The following is an 18,945-nucleotide window of genomic DNA, read 5'->3' on the forward strand; positions in this document are numbered from 1 at the left end:
CACACGATGTGGGACATGGTCAAGCAAGTCAAGGTGAATCTTGGCGTAGTGCCGAATATCCACGAGGCTTGTTATGCGTTATGTAAGTGTTATTAATGGCTTCATTGCTTGAGTCCCCAGTTGTTAGTTGACACTAGGGTGAGGACTCTGATCTGAAGTCGGAGGCGGGTCGGAACGGATGCGGGATAATCAGTGGGACTTGTAACTTTAGATGATCGACGATGGTGTGAGTTTGTTCGATGAGAGTCTGAGAACAGGGGAAAGACTAGGGAATTGCGGGAGAAGATGGTGATGTTCAGGAGCCCCTATTGTTATTGTTGAAGCTATTGTCTTTAAGTAAGGCAAGGTCAGATATGATGAACTAGGGAACATTACACGGGGATATTCTACTTTGAATACTAAATACCTGAACGTTACGTCCTTCATAGCCTCAACCATGTAAAACGATTCGACATAGATTAAAACTTAGAAATTAACTCCAATGCTTTGACACTTTATATAGACACCCAAAGCATGATTCCAAACACAACCATCTTCCTTGTCCAGTATCGCATATCCAGCATGTGAGACGCCGTACTCTTCGAAAGAATCTTGGTCTCTCCAGCCTCATCGGCCTCATCGATGCTGCAGACGATCTTACACGCACCTTTACTATCGTCTCGTTGTACCAACCCACCGTGTTGTCCAGGATCGGCCTCTAACCCACGGCCATCGAAGCTTCTCTTTTCCTCATTGTCTTTTGTAACATTATACACCATATCGATCCACTGGATCTGCATATATGCAGCACCATTGAGGCTCATATTCCCGCTCCACGAACCACTGTCGCTCCAAGCGTTGAGAATGATTTGTGCCGGGTCCTTTGGTGTTTGGTATTCTATTCTGGCAACTTCTTGACCATTAGCATACCAGGTAGAGCGTTTGGGCGTCCAGTCCAGTCGGTGCACAACCCAATCATCCCACTCAACACCCTTGGGAAGGGTACCGTTACGGGTAGCCTTGGGGATATCATCGCCATCCTCTGTGAAAGAAGGCTGATTTGTGTACTGGACCCTGTTCTTGGGATCGCGCGTCATGATCTCGATATCAGCTTCTTGTACATCGGCCAGCTCCTCACCCCCAAGGTACGTGAAGATAGCCATGCACGCACCCGCGCTGCCGGTGACACGGGCGAGCATCCGTACTGAGACGTAGTGATATGTCGACACAGAGTCGAACTCTGCAGCGCTCTGGAAACCGAGCAGCCGCATGGTTCGCATGGTGAGGGACGTATCCGAGGCTGCATCTTCATCGTCATTCTTTTCAATGTAGATGTTGTTGGGGGAATTGATCATTAGAACAGTTGCATCGCCTGAGAGACTGACGCCTTTCCCGCGATTGCTCCAGTCTTGAATGCTCCAGCTGTCGTCCCAAGTGTCGCTGTTGAAATAGTCGCTTGTTACACCCGCTTTTCTGGAAGCATTTTGGACAGGACTGGGAACTCCTGCATAGTCCCCAAGGTTTCGGTAGTCATAGAAACTGTGCCGTGAGTAATATGCAGAGTTGGTGCCATTAGTGAGATAGCATTCACACTCATTGTTTGATGATCCATGAACCGTGGCTACTAACATATAGAGACATATATGAAATAAGCGACTTGGCCAAAACATTGTTGTAAACTAATCAACCACAAAACAATAGAAGCAGAGGCAAAATATCAACGAAAGCATTGTCATTAATAAATGCTAGGAGCTGAAAGCTATTGAATTGGCTTATGGGCCTCCTTGAGGTCTTTGCCCATTCAGAACGGTCGAGGCTTTGCTTAGCCTCATTCCCTCGCGGGAGGCCTTGGACAAGTAATCAAGACACCATCCTGCGATAATGACAGTTAATTACGCATTGTCCAGATATGATGGACCTGACAGATTAGACGCATTGGGGTCTGATGCTGTGTGGTTGCTGCATGGCACTGAGAATACCCTCTGTAAGGTTAAGTTGTATTTCCAGGGCATTCCAGACTGACAAGCTTCGAGGTTGGACCGGTCACGTGATTAGTACCATTCGCTTTGGGAGGCCCCGTCTAGGTAATTTATGCAGCATTACAGGCGCTGCTGATTCATTCTTCAATACTATTCGCATCTGCATTTCCCATCTCTTTATATCCTGCGTCGTCACCAACAGCGATTCGTTTATCGACGACGTGCATAAAGCACTCTTGCTATGTGAAGCGTAGCCTGCGACTCCATTTACTGGATGACAAAAACCACACTCGCTCATCTTTGCTAAGACAAACTCCAGGTGCATAAGTATCATGATGACACTGTCGATTTTCGTAAACTCATTTTTGGGATGATAGACGCTTCAACATCACAACAAAAACCGCAATAATCGCCATGTCGTCGCCTAAGCCATCCGCAGGCGTAGAGGAGCCCGCAGCCCAGTCGCCAAAGCCAGAGTCGCCAAAGCGCGACGGCGCAATCGAACCAGTGGACGAGAGTTCTGATCGCGAAGACGGAGAGGCTTCTGAATCCCCTAAGGACCCAAACAGCGCCCCCAATGATGATGATGCGCCTCCTCTGCCGAACGAACCAACACCAGATAGACCACCTTTGCCAAGCGAACCTGTACCTGGTGGCCCTCCGTTGCCCCATGAGCCTGCACCGCAACAAGAGGATGATGGCTGGGACTGTCAGTGGGACCCGAACACGCAGGCTTGGTTCTTCGTGAATCGTTTCACCGGGAAGTCTCAGTGGGACAACCCTCGTGTTGCCACGAGCGCTCCCATAGCCGCTGCCCCAGGCACAGCCCCAGGCGTTCCTCAACCTCCAGCTTCAGAGAAACCTGTCGCTGGAGGTTACAACCCGGCAATCCATGGCGATTACGATCCCAATGCTTGGTATGCAAAAGGCACACAGGAAGAAGACCAATTTGCGACCACAAGCACCGGGATCGCCGACCCTTCAGAGATATACACCGCAACAGCAACGTTCAACCGCTTCACAGGCCAGTTCCAAGCAGCTGGCCAAGGGCCCGAGCGCCATAGTGATGAAGCCAAATCAAAGCGCCAGATGAACGCCTTTTTTGACGTTGAGGCCGCAGCTAATGCCCATGACGGCCGAAGCTTGAAGGCAGAGCGTTCAGGGAAGAAGCCTTCCAAGGCTGAACTGAAGCAGTTCAAAGAGAAGCGAAGGGCTCGTAAGGAGGAAAAGCGTCGCGCTTGGCTCAGGGACTGAGACTAGCAGAACTTTTCGTATTTTCGTATACTAGGTGGCAGCATCATTGCTCGAAGGCGTTCTTCTGGTAGGGGGAGTTGGCGGGCCGTTTCTGGATTTAATTGAGACGACGACCACTTTGGATGCAGACGTGCTATTGTGCGTTAGGAAGAAGGCCGGTGAAGGCTAGAAGGCTAGGGATCGGTTCATATATATTTATACCCCAATAAATTTCTTGAAATTACTTTTCTATGTCTTGTGTGAAATGGCTAGTCCTCATCTTCATCTTCATCATCGTCTAATTCCATGTTGAGATGAACGCTTTCATCATCATCGTCGTCATCCTCTTCCTCTTCCTCTTCAGGTTCCTTAGCCACAACTGGGGTCTTTGGTATGGGCGCAGGGAGAACACGGTCAGGAGAAGAGGACTTTTCCAGGATCTGTCGCTTCGGAGGTGCAGGATCCGAACCTTCGTGCTTTCGCTTTGGCGGTGAGGATGCCCGAGCGAAGGCATTCTCAGAGGGAGCAGCCTTCTGGATAGGGGCAAATGGATTGCTCTGAATGGGGAGATTCTTCTCGGCATGTGGAGTTGTGGGCAGTGTTCCTGGCTTGAATAATTCACCCTTCTTTTCAGGCACTGCTTCTTGCTCCTCGACATCGCCATCCTTCATCTCCTCATCTTGCTCCTCTTCCTCCTCCTCGATAGGGAGAGCCTCTAATGACTCTTCACCCTCAGCGAGACTCTGAGCGCCTGCACGAATGTTCGTGCGCAGAATCTCAAGACCTTTGTCATCGGGGAATTGCTGAGTAAGATGGGGAAGAATGCTAGGATACACTCGGCCACGTTGGTCCTTGTATGGGTTGAGAACACTTGCCAGCATAGCGTCACGGCTGTTTGTCAAAATAGCTGTCTGGTCAACGAGACCACGCAAAGAAGCCTTGAGATGTCGTTGCGGTACTTTTGACAGAATAACGGGCAAGAGGTTGGCAGCAGCGGCTTTGTGCTTGGGCTCTAGGGAAGGGGTTGAGACAACGGCGGCAGCTTGAGGCTGGAGAAAAAGATCAGCGTTAGCGGCAATGCTGTTCTTCTTACTATCGGTGCCAGTTGCCGCTGGCTTCTCAGCCTCTTTAAGATGACCTGCATCTTGTTGCAAGTCACGACAGCAAGCGCCAAATACAGGGTCCAAGCTACCAACGGAAGGCTTGGATAGTGTTGGGCCAGAAATAAGCAATATCTCTTTGAGGACGGTGTATCCAGTCGTTCGGACTGTGGGAAGGTTGATTCCTGACTTGAAAACTCGGACAAGGTGGTCAAGAATCTCTGGGGCAATAGACACAGCGTTCTGACCCAGACGCTGGAACAAGGCTTCAATGAGGTGCAGAGCAGCGATGTGAATATCTGGAAGCGCAGCCCAGAGCTCATCCTTCTCTTCTCTGGCAATCGCGGCGTTGGTCTGAAGCGCTTGATCCCACGTTTGGGACTTGGGCGAGAGTCTGGCTATGAGAAGTAACCGAGATGCAGCATCAACAAGTGCGCTTGTGGGTATCGTGACGGGCGCCTTGGTAGGATATCGAAGACAATCAGACAGATACTGGAAAAGGCCAATTAAACGATCAGCCCCAGCGTTGATTCCTGACCACGATGGGAGCTCATCCGCTGATGAACCACCACCGTTTGGCTCATTATCAAGTTCAACTTGCGATCGAGTGAAGCCGCCTGTTCCATCCCATGATTCTTCAACGGCTCGCAGGACCTGGTCAGCTGTAGAGTGCAGCTCCTTCAGGAGAGTGTCGATCAGCTTGGCCCACTCATCACTACCTCCTGACTTGGCCGCGACATGGTGAAGCGAGATAACAAGTTTTCGCGAAGCTTTTTGAAGGCTTTGTGGAACTACAGTCTCATCTGATTGTGTAGGAACAAGATAAGGCTTGACTGCTGTTCTGAGCTTGGAGTTTGAAGGCCGGATGGTTGTTGGGTAAAGAGGAATCAAGGCTGATAAGGCGTCACAAATAGTCTCAATGGCAGACAGTGGCGTTTGGAGCTTCTCGCCGTTCTTGGGCAAGCTGATGAGCTTTATGCAAGCCGTAACAAATGTTGGGATTGTTGGTGTGGCAATCTCTCGGACAAGGGTCTGATATGGCTGGACTGAGATGTAGATGCGTGTAAGAGTCACAATGGCCAACTCCTTTGAAGCAATGGGATCGCTTTTCTGTGGATCGTCAATAGTGAACTTACAGAAATGAGTGCATTGACTTACCTCAACTACAGACAGGAGTCCAGTGACCCATGGTTGACAGCCTCGTAGGATCTCCCATCCACCAACGTCAACGACAGTCTTGATTAGAGCCACTGCAGCGAACCTAGCCTCACGGCTCCGACCATTAAGATGAGTAGTGATGCTAGCCTTGAGCTTATGGACAAGCTGAGCGGCTTCTGGGGCGCTATCCTTGACCTTGCGGTCTGATGGCGCTGACAATGGCTCCTTGCAGTGTAGGATGTGGTTGATGAGAGATGGCAGCGCATGAGGGAGCTGAGTTGGGGGAATTGAGGTGAGTTTGCGGCATAGAACCCGCAAATCGGGTGGCAGTGAGACAGCCATGACTAATGGATCCCCTATGAGGGTTTCTGGGATAGTTTGTGAGGTCTCAGATGCTTTGCGACAAGTTGAAGCTTCAAGATAATGGCCAAGACCAAAGTAGATCAACTTGAAGCTGATACTGCGCCGTCACGTGTAAAAGACGAGTACAGCAGTCGCAGAAGAGGTTCAGGTATGCTTGAACAAAGATTCCGTACCGATTATGTTGCTCAACTGGAAATCTCGGCTTATAACCTCGAATTATGATGAAGCTGTAAATTCATCAAGGAAGACTCCATTGAAACTTTTTTTCTGCTCTCAGTCCAGTAGGTCCCTAGCAACAAGCATACCAAAGGTGGGTTAGCTTGACTGGCGGGAAGACCCCTGACAGTGGATCCAACCGTGCTGTATTAAATGACCCTGATTGGTTTATGAGCTGAGTTACGTCGTCCCAGCAGCTCTCATCTCCAGCAAATACGACCTTAACCACTTTGAAAGTCCAGAGACCGCAATTATACCCTTCACCTCAGGCGGCCTCTGAAACATCACGATTGATTTTTGTGACAATTATATTCGATATTGTAACTCTTACAAGCCTCGCATCAGAGGATTCACATCCATTTAGCAACCCAATCTTCCTCGCCATGCGCTTGGCGCCATCTATTTGCTAGTCTAAGTCCGAGACCGATCTCCTGAAACCCTGAAATAGGTCCAACGAACCATGGGTGTAAGACGAAACAAAACGCCCTCGCCGATTACAACGAAGCTGACCCTGTATCGCTACTGCTCTATAGCCCAAGGCCGTGCAATACATTAATCAGCTGGACCATGCCCGCTGCGACGGCAACTGGGACCTGGTCCCGGAGCTTGTTCGCAAAGTCCGCAAGCATGCTCCCGACAGAGCTTGTACGTCATTCTCTGAATAGCTTCATGACAGCCGCAAAGCTAATACTTCTCAATTAGGTCTCGCATTGACGGCCGAAACCGAATGCGCCATTGCCAAAACGACAGGAGCTGCAGCTCACACTAACACCGAAGGCCGGCCAGCAACTGCTATAAACACAGGCGATGTCAATGTTACGGATCAACTACCAAAGCTCGAAGCGGTAATTGACGAGGAAGCCGCCCACGAGAACGACAGATTTCAGGCTGAGGTATGCGCGGGTTGGTTGCACTGGACATTAGGAGACTATAATCTCTGTGTCAGTCGACTACCTGAGAACAACTTGGAGGAAGGCGAGATCAACCCAGCCGACAGAAGTGCCGAATGGACGAGTGTTTGCTCACTCAAAGCTGCGTATCTCAAAGCTAACTGCCTTGCGCGCAGCGGCGAGTTGAAGCAGGCACTCTCTGCCTACCGAGCTGGTCTTCCATCACTTGGACGAGTTTGGGCAGAACAAGGCATGGGAAGACAGCTCCGTTACTGGTCAGAGCTGTTTCTCACGGAATATTGCATGCTCTCCGGCGAAGCATACCGAAGCAACGAAATCACACAGGTCGACGCTGATTCTATGGCGGGTTATCGAGCGTGGGCAAGATTCTGGGATACTATGTCTACTCCTGTCACAGGAGGATACGGCTTCAAGGGCTCTGTGCCTCGAAGAACGGTATGGAGGGAGTACTACTTTGCCCTCTCATCAATTGTCGATACCGATCAACCTTTTCCTACCGGGTTTGTGAGCAACACAGCCGGGGACCTTTCACCTCGGAATCAGCTGCGCATTGAGCTCAAGCATGCCGAGGCTACGTACCAGACGCTTTTGCTAGGCGAGACATCCTTTCCCAGAGCCGACGAGGAGCGTGAGGAAGTCGAAGCGTTTGTCAATCAGGTACTACGAAACTGGTCTATTCTCTGTGGACGAGGTTGGAGTGAAAAGGACCTTGGTCAGGGTGGGCGAAGCAGCCTGAGCCGTGGAGTTCTCGATATTCTTTACAGTGCGGCCTTGAAGACCTACCATTCAACATCTATCCTGCGGTCTCTCTTCCTTGTTCATCTTTCGGTTGCCGAATTCGATCTCGCTTTCAAGGCCTTCGACTCTTACCTTGAGATTGTCAAAAAGGGCAAGGCTCGTGTTGACAAAACCGGGCTTGTTGAGCCTAGTCTGGACGATGATGCGACCGTTCTCGAAACAATCTCGCAATGTATATTGGCCCTCTGTCGATATGGCCAACGATCTGCAGCGGAAAAGGCGCACCTGCTTGGATCTGAGCTCGAAGACTGGTTGGCTAAGTTACCGCAGATCACCTCGCAAGATAACCCCACGCCTGTAATTTCGGAACACAATGAGCTTAGCGCTTCACATCCGCCTGTGGCACCGCATACCATTGCCCTTGCATGGCAAGCTATTGGCCTGTCCCAGGCTCATTGGTCAAGAATCACATATGAAGCCTCGGCTAGAACCGAAATTCAACAAAAAGCTATTCGCTGTCTAAGAAAGTCTCTTGCAGCTGAGCTTGGGCGCTCAAAGGATATTAGGAGCTTTTATGCTCTTGGCCTTCTATTGGCTGAGCGAAGAGAGTTGACTGCTGCAATTGAGACTGTCAGAACTGCCTTGACAGCAAGCAAGGATCAGGAAGAGAACTACGATCTGGTATATGGGCCATATTGGCAAGAGCGTTCTCTTATTCCTGTTTGGCATCTGCTCGCTCTCCTGCTCAGTGCTAGGCAGGATTATAGCATGGCCGCGAGGGCTTGCGAGGGTGCTTTGGAACAATTTAAAGATACTACAGTTCTGTTTGGTAAGGCCGACCAAGCCTATAGAAGCGAGCACCTCAACGAGGCGGAAAAAGATGCTTCAACAGAAGACAAACATGGCCTAGTCGACGATATGGATGATGGCGAAAAGGAGAGCATCCTGGAGGTGAAGATGACACAACTTGCATTGATTGAGTTACTTGAAGGCCCAGACGTGGCTGTAAATGCCAGCTTCGAATTGCTGACTCTCTTCTCGAGACTGTTTGGCAACGTTGCAGCCCAGCCCACTCTGAACCCTCCCAAGGCCGTGGAACCACCAAAAACCTCTGGCACGCTTAGGAGCATCAGGGGAACGATCTTTGGCGGCAATGATCGATCCAGGCCACCTACGAGGCAGGTCTACACTGCCGTGGGCGACAGGAACCCCAGACCTCAAACTGCAGCGACCATGCGCAGCAGTGCACCGACGATTCAGGTTACGGGAGATAACGGATCCCTAGCAGAGTCGCGACCAAGGACATCAGCATCTTCAGTGCGCCGCAACAGAAGCGCTACGGGTAGAAGTAACAGTCTGAAGAAGCGCGATCGGAGCCACAGCCGACAGCGATCCTCTAGTATTGGGGCTATCTCTTCTGCCCATGGACCTACGGTTGTTGATGGAGACGTATTTTTCACACCAGCTGGTCCAAACGGCGAGGTTGAAGAAAACGAGCAGCAATCGGACTTCTTTACCTACTCAAGTAAACGAAACTCCGCAACGAGAGGCTCATCTTTCTCAAGGCGGCCTATAGGACACCTCAACTCGTATCTCTCAACGCAAACGAAGTCAACCGACTACTCTGAGCTATCAGTTGACAACGCTTACGCATCCACCTGCATCTTACCACTGGTCCATTTCCCCAAGGATAAGGAGAGGGCTCAACGCGTGGTCCTTCTGATCAAAGTCTGGCTCATGATTGCTGGTTTCTACCGTAGAGCAGGCATGAGGGAGGACGCCAAGGGAGCTATCACAGAAGCACAGCGACTTATTCAGAGCCTGGAGGCCGATTTGGCTAGGGATCCATCTGGTTCAGGTGCTCTCAAGCCTCCTAGCTGGGCCGAAAAGAAGACCGTAGAGGATCTATGGAGTGATCTGTATGCAGAGGTAAGATGAACCCCCCTCACTGCAGGATATATGATGTGTACTAATATTCCTCATAGCTGGGTCAACTATCTCTGTCGAAAGGAGCCCCCTATGCAGCTCGTAACGACTTTGAAACCGCCCTCACACACACGCCAAATCATCCCACTGCAATCATCGGCCTTTCTAACATCCTGCTCGATATTTACAGTGAAGATCTCCTCCCGCCACCTCCGATTCCGCCTCTGGAGGATGCTTTGCTCAACCTCAACCTGGGAAATAGCTCAAAGCCAAATTCAAGCAGTCAGGCAGTCTCTCCCCTACCTTCGACACCCCTCGGCCTGGGCCCTTCACCAGAAACCCAATTTACTCCCAAGGAACCCATGGACGATGACGAACTTCCTGCTGCGTATAAGGCCACCCGCCTACCACTTGTCGACCGTCTTGCGGCTCGTGATCGTGCGTATGCCCTCCTTTCGACACTCACCAAGCTCGGTTCCGGCTGGAACTCATCCGAGGCGTGGTTCACGCTGGGCCGCGCCTACGAAGAGAGTGGCCAGCCCGACAAAGCAAAGGAGGTGCTTTGGTGGTGTGTGGAACTTGAAGAGGGAACTGGTGTTCGGGATTGGCGTTGCTTGACTGGGGGAGGTTACATCATTTGATGAGCCTTTTGGGGCTCAGACAATATCCATTAGGACCTTTGAACGGAGAAAACTACCAATGGTCTATGTTACTCATTTGTCAGCCGTTTATGTTGGGTTCCATGGAGTGATACTGAGCTTTTAACTCTTCTCTTCTCTTCGATAAAACACTCTGAATAATTTACTTTGTGGACCTCATGCGGAGACTCATCAGACACTACCTGGTAGACTTTTAACAAGATCTTGTCAATTCTAGGAATCAGGGGGTTATTTTAAGCATAATCTAGTCACAAATTCGACCCGGTTGGTGAGAATCCTACTTTGCCTACTCGAGAATTCTGGATAATAGTGTTCAGGAGCTGGTTGTACTCTGAATATGCTCAGTCAACACTGCCAATTGATTCAGTATACCGCTATGTAATATGTATCGCTTTTCGGACTAAAAGGTGTTTGCTGACGAAGAGATCAGACCAAGCCAAGTAGCATCCTTTTGCTTTTTTTGACGTTTGATATTTGTATTCGCTTCCCTTCGATTACTTCTGTGTGTCCTTCAATTTCCAAACCCGATGCATCTCATGAAAGCAAGGATGATCAGAAGAAGCGGGGATGAGTGCTCGCTACTTAGGAGGTAATACAAGAAGCATGATGGCTGCTGTACAACAGATCATGCTTAGGCAGAGGCAAAAGACGAAGAGGGCAAGAAAGAGGCGGAAGACGTTTGCCGGGGCCAAGCCAACGGAAGCTGTCGTTCATCGATAAGCATGGCCTTTATTAAGATGATAATCCGGCTTCCAGTTGGTGGATTGACTTCGCTTTGTCCCGTTTGCTGATATGAGCCACTACTGACACCGTCAAACTGAAATGACTCGTTGGAAGTATACCCGCTGCTATTGCTTTCTTCCACGTTGTTCCTGTCAATTGTCCGCATGATGCTACGGAAGCAATTTGAGATGGCAGTCAAACTGTCACGCACTCTCAGTAGGTGGAAAGCCAGACAATCCATATGTTTTGACCAGGCAGTTGTTGGTTGTGTCCCACAGAACAGCCCATCAACCTCCGTATTTTCAGCAGCCTGGATAGCAGGCACATTTGGGACATTGATGACTTCCTCAACATCGATGGTTTGATTCGTGCCATTGTCTGAACGCCACTCACAGATGTTATTGTCGATACGTTCAACGAGGGCCTGAATCTCATCTTCCACAATTCTTTGGGAGTTTCCCTCGTTGGGCGGTCCAGCCGAGGACGACATCTGCGGTAAGAGACTTGAACTTCTGGGCCATAGTGAGTTGGCGCACGTGGCTTGCTCAGCAAACGCTGGAAGACTTTCAGAGTAAACAGAAAGCGAATTCGACGTCATCGTAGAAGTGTCTCGTGTGAAGCAGTGAAAATTGAAGTACGTTACTCTAAACTTGCAATGATGAAGATGTTGTTAAAGAAAGACAATAGCGAGTGTGCAATATAACGGGATCAAAATCAAAGGGTGACGTTAGTATCTGTGAAGCTGATGATGCAAGAAGGCCAAGAATCAGGAAGAGGCATATCCCCCATATGCCTTACGTGACGCTCTGTTGTATGGACTTGCCCCTTTCATAGATTCAAGTTGCCATACAGAAAGTGCCACTCGCCTCGTTACCTTGGGAAGGAGTAACGACTGAGAAAAGCGGAAACACACCAAATTTCATCAGATCCGAACAGTGAATCAGGCCCTCGGGCATTATCGTAATACTTTCGTCGACTTTAGACGACTTTACCTAAAGTTAGGGGTTTCCTTATCAGATGAATACTCTGAGAAAAAATCAAACAATGTCATCACAAGGAACTAATCAACCAGAAGAAACAAGTCATGTACTTATGTAGAAGTGTATTTGTTTTCATCCTTGTCCAAGCCTCTCTACGCCCTCATCCTCCCCCCAACAGCTCTCCTCATTCCGTAAGACCCAGCCGCCCAAATGAAATAACTAAAAAAAGGGGGAATATTTGTTTTGACTGCGAATGACAAAGAAGACGATTCTTTTTAGCTCTAATATGTTTGTCCGCAAAACTCCCTTAACATGCGCCGTGAGGCTCCCATCCATTCATCCGTCCATCCGCCCTCATCTCCAATCGTCATCATGAGTTCAACCTCACTATGCATACTTTCCAGACATGGTCCCCCCTTTAAATTGCAATTGTATGTTCTCCTTCAGTATCTACTGTCGGGACTTGAGCAGGTTGTGCAGGTATGAAGCAAACTGCCTCTTGTCCGTCGACGTCGTAAGAGATCGTAAAAAGTCGTCACCGTTGACCCCAAGGCTAGGGAAGATATTGTTTTGGAGTTCCTGGATAAAAGACTCGCCTGTCTTGGTGTAAATGGTCTGCTCTAGACCTGCAATCTCTGTGAGAACTTGCTTAGTCTGAGCGTCCTGGTAAGGCCGGAAGCTGGGGTTCTTCATAACCTCCCAGCAGGTTGAGTGGAACCTTTGAATCATGAAATGGTCAAAACCAGGGAACGCAGGGTTGGGGCTACCAGAAGGAGCCGTTGGGTTCTGCGAAATAGTGGCAACATCAGGTCCTCCCCATATAGCTGCCATTCTTGTCATCAGAGTGAAAGCCAGACGGCTACCGCCGATGTTACCCTCAAGGGTCTTGGCGAGCTCAATGATGGAGGAAATCATAGGCTCAAAGAAGCCCTGATTAGATTCACTGACGAGAACACCGTCCAATCCATTGTTCAGAATAATCTGGAGGAAAGAGAGGTATTCCCTCCTCAGCTCAGCCAGCTGGATCTCGTCATCGGTACCAGCAATGGGCTCCGTAAGCCCACCGAAGATACGCTGAAGCAAAGGCGTCAGAAGCATGTTCAAGACCTCGTAAATTTCAGCCTTGAAGCCAAACACCACCTGATCCAGTAGACGAAGAAACATAGCCATCTCGTCCTTAGATGAGCTCTGGGACAGCAGTCCTTCAATCCACTGGGGCAACTGGGGCAGCACAGCTGCACCAAGGACCCCCAACAGCTTAGAAAAGGCTGATCGGCAAGCAGTTCGGATCTCAGAAGACGAGTTCAGCTGGTTGAGGGCAATGAGAATGGCTTCGGCAGCGCGAGAAAACTCATCCGAGACAGCCTTGTCGGGAGGTCCGTGTGCATTAGCGGAGGTGATGCCTGGAGTCCAGTCAGAGAACCCGTGGGCCAAGGTACCCAAGGCCATGACAATGTGGTGGACTTGAAGAGTGGCCTGCGCATCTCCAGACTTGGCTCGTGGGAGGTGTCCTTCCATGTCGGTAAACAGGGGGTCCATAACAGATCGGGCGTACAAGGCCTGCTTATCAGCAGGTGTACTTTGGGTTGAGGAAATACAGCCAATGGCTTCGAAAAGGTACAGTTGGCTCGTAAAGAGAGCATCCGCGGAGTGGTCAGATTCGTCTGATGACATATCATCGTCGGCATCATCACCAGGGACCTCAGCCTTGATGGGCAAGAGATCTCCAATCGACTGGATGACTGTCTCCGCAACGTTGCCAACCTGAGCACGCAGCTGCTTGATGAAGCGGTGGAACAAGTACCACGATCGTGTTTTTATCCGAACGTGGTCATGGTGAACCAATCGCACAAAGTTCTCTAGAACTTGAGGGATGTACTGTGAGAGATGGTTCTCGAAAACCACGCAATATCTCACACAAATCTCCATGTACTGCAGAAGGATGGCGGGATGAGAGAAGTTGGCAATACCTACATTGGTTAGCATCACCACACTGTAGCTTATTTACTGAAGCACTCACCAGATTCAACCATCTTCTGCATCATAACCACCAACCTCTCCGAGGCCTCAGTAGAGGGCTGGTTTTTTGTGCCAAGTCCTTGGTTGGGAAGTGCAAGCTCGCCAAAGAGGTACATCTCATACAATGCAAGATCAAGATCTCGCCAGTCCATTTGTGAGCCCTGCTGGTCAAGAGTTTGGAAGGTAGTTGCAACCAAGTTGCTGAGCATATCCATGTACAAAGGCTGATCAATGGCCGCAATGGATTTTTGCAGATTCTGTAGCTTGCGACGTAGCTCTTGAAATTCAGCCTCATCTGTGAGCTCATCTTCATCACCCCAGTTGGTAGTCTCATCGTATCTCATCTTGTGAATGATGGCATCTAGGATTGGCGCGAGCATACCGCCGTAGTCTTGGTGAACAACAGTGAGTTTACGGAGGAATGTGAGCAGGTCTGTTAGGGCGGGAATGACAGACGAGCAGACCTCATCATATTCGTCAGAGAAGAAGCGCAGAAGGAAAGGGAGGAACCCTTGGAGGTGCTGATTAGCTCTAGCGCGAGTGTCATCACTGATCTGGCTGTCCTCGAGGGCCCGTACGATATCGGAGAGTACGGTGTTAACTAACTTGGCAACTGCTTCGGCCAGGTCCGTATCGTAACGAGAGGTTCCCTTGTACTCGCTCAAAGGGGGGCTAGCAACTAATTGTTCAACAATCTCCCTCAGGTTAATGAAGGAGATCATCTCCATCTTGTCTGCCGAACGCATCTTCTTGCCGCATATCTCATTCAAGGTATCAATGGCTGTGTCGCGGACCTTGTCTTGCACATCAGTGCTTGGTCGGCCGACTACCGGCAGCAGCAGCCCGAGCATGTCCTGGCTGATAACCAAGGAGATGTCCATCCAGCTAACCCACTTGCCCAGGACTTTGAGAACAAGTTCTACGACGGTATCGTTGTTCGAGTATCGTGTTAGGAGCTGCTTCCACGACTCAGACACCTTGTGCATATCCTGAGCTCGAAGCTGGTCCTTGAGCTCGGTATTTCGCTTTGTCTCGTTGCTCTGCCGTGACAGAAGCATATCGGCAATCTCGTCATGGATGGAACCCAAAGTTCGAAGATAAAAAACGACGCCCGGGACGTTGTCGGTATTTGTGGAGAGACCAGTCAACTCAAGCTGGTCATCGAGGAAGCTCTGCCATCCGTCTTGGTAAAGGAAGACAAACAAGTACGTCAATGTTTGTGTGAGCTTGTTCTGAAGGTGATAAGGATCGGCTTCTTGTTGGGCGTTAGGACCGTATGTTTGGCGGCAGTATTGGAGAAGGGTGTCTTTGAGGAAAGCCAGGCTTGCCTGGTCGAGACCTTGAGTGTGCACCGCATAGTTGACCACTTCGAGACAGACCATGCGCACGACTTCTGACGTTTGAGGGGTTCGAGCGAAGAGTGTGGTGCAAGCTTGCCATCCTGACGGATCGTTCCTCAGTTGGTTTAGGTATTCGAAAGCTTGCTCCTTGAGAGATTGGTCGGAGGTGGGGTTCGAGAGAATCCCGACGGCATTCTCGACCTGAGCCATTGGGATCAGAGTTAGTAAAAAGACGATATCATGTATTCATAAGCTTCAGATAACAACCATTCCGTCGGGTCGGGCCTAGCAAGTGTGGACATTGGGCCGATGCGGCTTGGCCATCCAAAAGTGACGGTTGAAATGGCGGGGCACGAGAGCACCCCAGCGAGCGTCATGGGACAAAGACGGAGGAAGATGATGGAAGAACAACGCATCAACTCACCTGAGCTTCCATGATCAAAGATTCAGGTTGTGAAAAACACTAGAGTGAGAGGTATTCCAAGTATGGGCGATGCTGCTATAACTCCGGCAGCCTCAGATACAAAGCATCCAGCATAGTTATGATAGAAAATAAACGGACAAGGTGAACAAGGCTACCGAGGGGTCATGCCTGAACGTGGTTGGATTGAAAGCTGGGGAAAAGGAGCCTGTGCAACAGGCAGGGGTACAGCTGATGGATCTGGAGCTATCCCAATGGCAGCAGCTTCAAAGAGAGCCGAAATGTGCACAAAGACAGGCGATTTGAGACGTTGATGCTGATTTTGGATTGAATAGCGTGTGAAGACTGCGTTTTTATCGAGACGTGCTATTTCTAAAAGTCGGTGCGCTGAACTTCTTGGGTCGATGTGGGGTAACTCTTTCGGCACATGTTCGGTAAAAGGGCCTCCCCCATTACCATCTCAGGAACCTCGATCACCAAGCTCATCAACTGCAAGGTACCAACCTACCTAAGCTCTCGTTGACATCTCATGTAACGAGATACTGCATTAGTTCTTGAGTGATGCAGCACTTAACCTTGTTTGGAAACGCATACATATGCCGACAGTCTTGACGGCTTGAGCTACTTTCGAACCCAAACACACGCAGAAGATTTCAACGCTCTGGTAACTCTAATGAGTTAAACATATATCGAATAACGTCCTCTCGGCAGATGTGAGCCATGACGGGACCTTCCAAGACTCGACATATCAGGTCAAACAGGCTACGTGGGCCCTACTAGTGGGGTAGGGCAATTGAGTCAAGCTGTAACTCGATCTCCATCTTCTTCTGTACTTCGATTCTTGAGGCACCCAGGCCATATAGAAGTGACTCTTCGAGATTTCTGTGAAGCACGAACTAAACCTTCGTACACCCAGCCATGTTTGTTTGCATCGATCAAGGTGTTACCAAAATTATGCGTCAAACTTCTACTCACCAGCACCGACCAGTTGGATATCATATACACCCGAGTTCTCAGCACGCTCTAGACAGCGAGGTGATTCTTATACCAACAAGCCATATATCGATGCCAGTCCACTGTCTTGCGAGCGTGAGTGGCTGTGAGATAAACGCTTATATACCTCAAGCTCCGGCCGTTTCAACTGTAGCCCAATGGGTGTAAAGTATATGAAATTGCTAGTCGCCAATATTAGGTATCGATAAGGTTGTCTCAACGTTATAACAGCGTGTCCGAGAGCTGTTTGAAGCTCAAAATAATCAGGTAACAGATCCTGGAGGCCTGAAATGGATGTCAATGAAAATCTCCTCGAGGCCGATTAAACCCCGCGGCAAAAGTACAAGGTCAACAACTTGCATATTCCTGGTCGCAAAAATAATGCGTCTCATCGTATATGAAGTTGAAATAGTGGTTGGGCGAGAGGCCGGAATATTAGAGTCTGGAAACGCTTATTATCGGCGATATTGCCAACTCATGGTGGTAGGCGCTTCGCATGACAACACTCAGTTTGAACTTTTGGCATAAAACTGATTCGGAGGGCCGATCAAATAACCGATGTTTCGTTCGGAGAATAAGTCGGTATGGCCGCCCTCTGAAACTTGGAACAAACGAATCTCTTGCTTAACGACAAGCATCGCTGGTCCATTACTCGACCGCATGACGTGAACTTGGGACCCCGCTTCTGTGGGCCGTGTGCTTTGTTTCTCGATAGTTCCTGGGAAAAAGTGACGATCGACAACTCAAGCGCTGAAACAACAGAGATCGACAGGCGCTCGGCGCTACATACGTGCAAAGCCTTCTTTGGTGGGCATGAGGGCGATTACCAATGGATTAGGCTGCTCAAGACAGAGAAGAGTCGTCAGCTTCATTTCCCCATCTGTACTGTCACCTCCTTGCTGGTGCCAAGTTGGAGCTGTTCGGCTGTGTATGATTGAGATATCCACTCTTTCCTTATCTTGAATTATTTACAAGAGAAAATGATTTGAGTCTCCTATAGCGGAGAGGTTTATTATACCTACTGTAGGTAGATAGGGGATTTTTGGCTTATGCTGTTTCTGAAATGCGGGTGTTCTTTGATACGCGGGCTCTCGCTGCAACTAACGATTCGTTGCCAAGCTTCCATTGACAGGCGGCATGATCGTCAGGAGGAGGCGGCAAGCCACTACCGGCTGGGGCATTGGCTCACAATCAGCCAACACCCACCCAAGGAGAAGCAGGGGTCCAGTATGGGTGTTCAAGACAAGAATATTGACCCTGAGCGATGAAAAGACTTGGGTAAGTTTAATGTATTTTAGCAAGTCTTTGGACCGTTTAATTTTGGCTCCCTGTTTCAATGACTCCCAGAGTGTGGATGTTGATGCTGGCTTTGTTGTTACGCAAGCAGAGACGGTAACTACCACAGCATATCGAACAAGAATAGAAGCATCTCTAGCTGTGATTGCAATCGACGATCGAATAATATCGTCGATGGTGGACCTTCAGGAAAGCGAGCCGCGTAACATGTCAATATTGTGGTTCTTTGTTTCAAATCAAATCGACGTCATGAGCTTGAAATGTTGCTTTTTGATCAACACCAGCGAACTATCTAGCTGCTGATGGTGTGACAAGGGACGAGCATCGCGGGAATAAGCGTTCATCCAAGGCCCAAGATTGGACGAGATTGAATTTGCGCTTGTGAGTTAAATGACCATAGCGACATCATCCATGCCTCTCGAGCTTTGAGGCCTCTTTACATACAGTTTGTGATGCAATGCAATGTTACAATGTGAGATCACCGTCACCGCCTCGAAAATACCGTCTTGAAAAGCTGAAATCAAAGGCCTTCACCGACACAACTCCATAGTCTTCTCAATCTCTTCCTTTTGTCTCACATTTTCGTATTTGCAATTACTATGTAGCATTAATCTCTCCAAATCGATCCCAGGGAAGTAACCGAGATACGTCTTTTAAAGGCCTGCAATTCGGGGTCTCTCGCTGTCCAGCTTTTCCAGAACTAGACCTTTTGATCTCGGTTCTGGTTATATTGTGATGTTGCACTTTCGGCCCTCCTTCATATCCACATAGTTGATAAGCCTAACTAGGTCACGGATCTGGTGATGAACGTCAGCTGGTGTTTCTATCTTGGGGATTGCTTGTTCAACATAGCGTTCCGATAGCCTCAGCTTAATCTGAAGTACGCAATAGTTTAATCAATGCCAAGTTTC

At 49.3% G+C, this 18,945-nt stretch overlaps 6 protein-coding genes; 2 read left to right on the forward strand and 4 right to left on the reverse strand.

Moving 5' to 3' along the window:
* Nucleotides 1-494: 494 nt before the first annotated feature.
* FFUJ_03323 (related to xyloglucan endo-transglycosylase-like protein) lies at nucleotides 495-1,610 on the reverse strand (the record flags this gene model as incomplete). The annotated part of the gene is made up of 1 exon (XM_023575158.1): nucleotides 495-1,610. One exon carries the CDS (start codon nucleotides 1,608-1,610, stop codon nucleotides 495-497), a length of 1,116 nt encoding a protein of 371 aa, XP_023428387.1.
* A 762-nt stretch (nucleotides 1,611-2,372) lies between these two features.
* Nucleotides 2,373-3,212, forward strand: FFUJ_03324 (uncharacterized protein; the record flags this gene model as incomplete). Its single annotated transcript, XM_023575159.1, has 1 exon — nucleotides 2,373-3,212. One exon carries the CDS (start codon nucleotides 2,373-2,375, stop codon nucleotides 3,210-3,212), a length of 840 nt encoding a protein of 279 aa, XP_023428388.1.
* A 248-nt stretch (nucleotides 3,213-3,460) lies between these two features.
* Nucleotides 3,461-5,791, reverse strand: FFUJ_03325 (uncharacterized protein; the record flags this gene model as incomplete). Its single annotated transcript, XM_023575160.1, has 1 exon — nucleotides 3,461-5,791. The coding sequence occupies one exon, from the start codon at nucleotides 5,789-5,791 to the stop codon at nucleotides 3,461-3,463; it is 2,331 nt and encodes a 776-aa protein (XP_023428389.1).
* Nucleotides 5,792-6,488: 697 nt separating this feature from the next.
* Nucleotides 6,489-10,244, forward strand: FFUJ_03326 (uncharacterized protein; the record flags this gene model as incomplete). XM_023575161.1 has 4 exons in its annotated part: nucleotides 6,489-6,494; nucleotides 6,562-6,673; nucleotides 6,731-9,606; nucleotides 9,663-10,244. The coding sequence occupies 4 exons, from the start codon at nucleotides 6,489-6,491 to the stop codon at nucleotides 10,242-10,244; spliced, it is 3,576 nt and encodes a 1,191-aa protein (XP_023428814.1).
* A 649-nt stretch (nucleotides 10,245-10,893) lies between these two features.
* FFUJ_03327 (uncharacterized protein) lies at nucleotides 10,894-11,583 on the reverse strand (the record flags this gene model as incomplete). The annotated part of the gene is made up of 1 exon (XM_023575163.1): nucleotides 10,894-11,583. The coding sequence occupies one exon, from the start codon at nucleotides 11,581-11,583 to the stop codon at nucleotides 10,894-10,896; it is 690 nt and encodes a 229-aa protein (XP_023428390.1).
* Nucleotides 11,584-12,415: 832 nt separating this feature from the next.
* FFUJ_03328 (related to exportin T (tRNA exportin)) lies at nucleotides 12,416-15,534 on the reverse strand (the record flags this gene model as incomplete). XM_023575164.1 has 2 exons in its annotated part: nucleotides 12,416-13,935; nucleotides 13,986-15,534. 2 exons carry the CDS (start codon nucleotides 15,532-15,534, stop codon nucleotides 12,416-12,418), a joined length of 3,069 nt encoding a protein of 1,022 aa, XP_023428753.1.
* Nucleotides 15,535-18,945: the final 3,411 nt, after the last annotated feature.

The sequence above is a fragment of the Fusarium fujikuroi genome, chromosome FFUJ_chr03 (genome assembly GCF_900079805.1).
Source record: "Fusarium fujikuroi IMI 58289 draft genome, chromosome FFUJ_chr03".
Classification (NCBI taxonomy): domain Eukaryota; kingdom Fungi; phylum Ascomycota; class Sordariomycetes; order Hypocreales; family Nectriaceae; genus Fusarium; species Fusarium fujikuroi.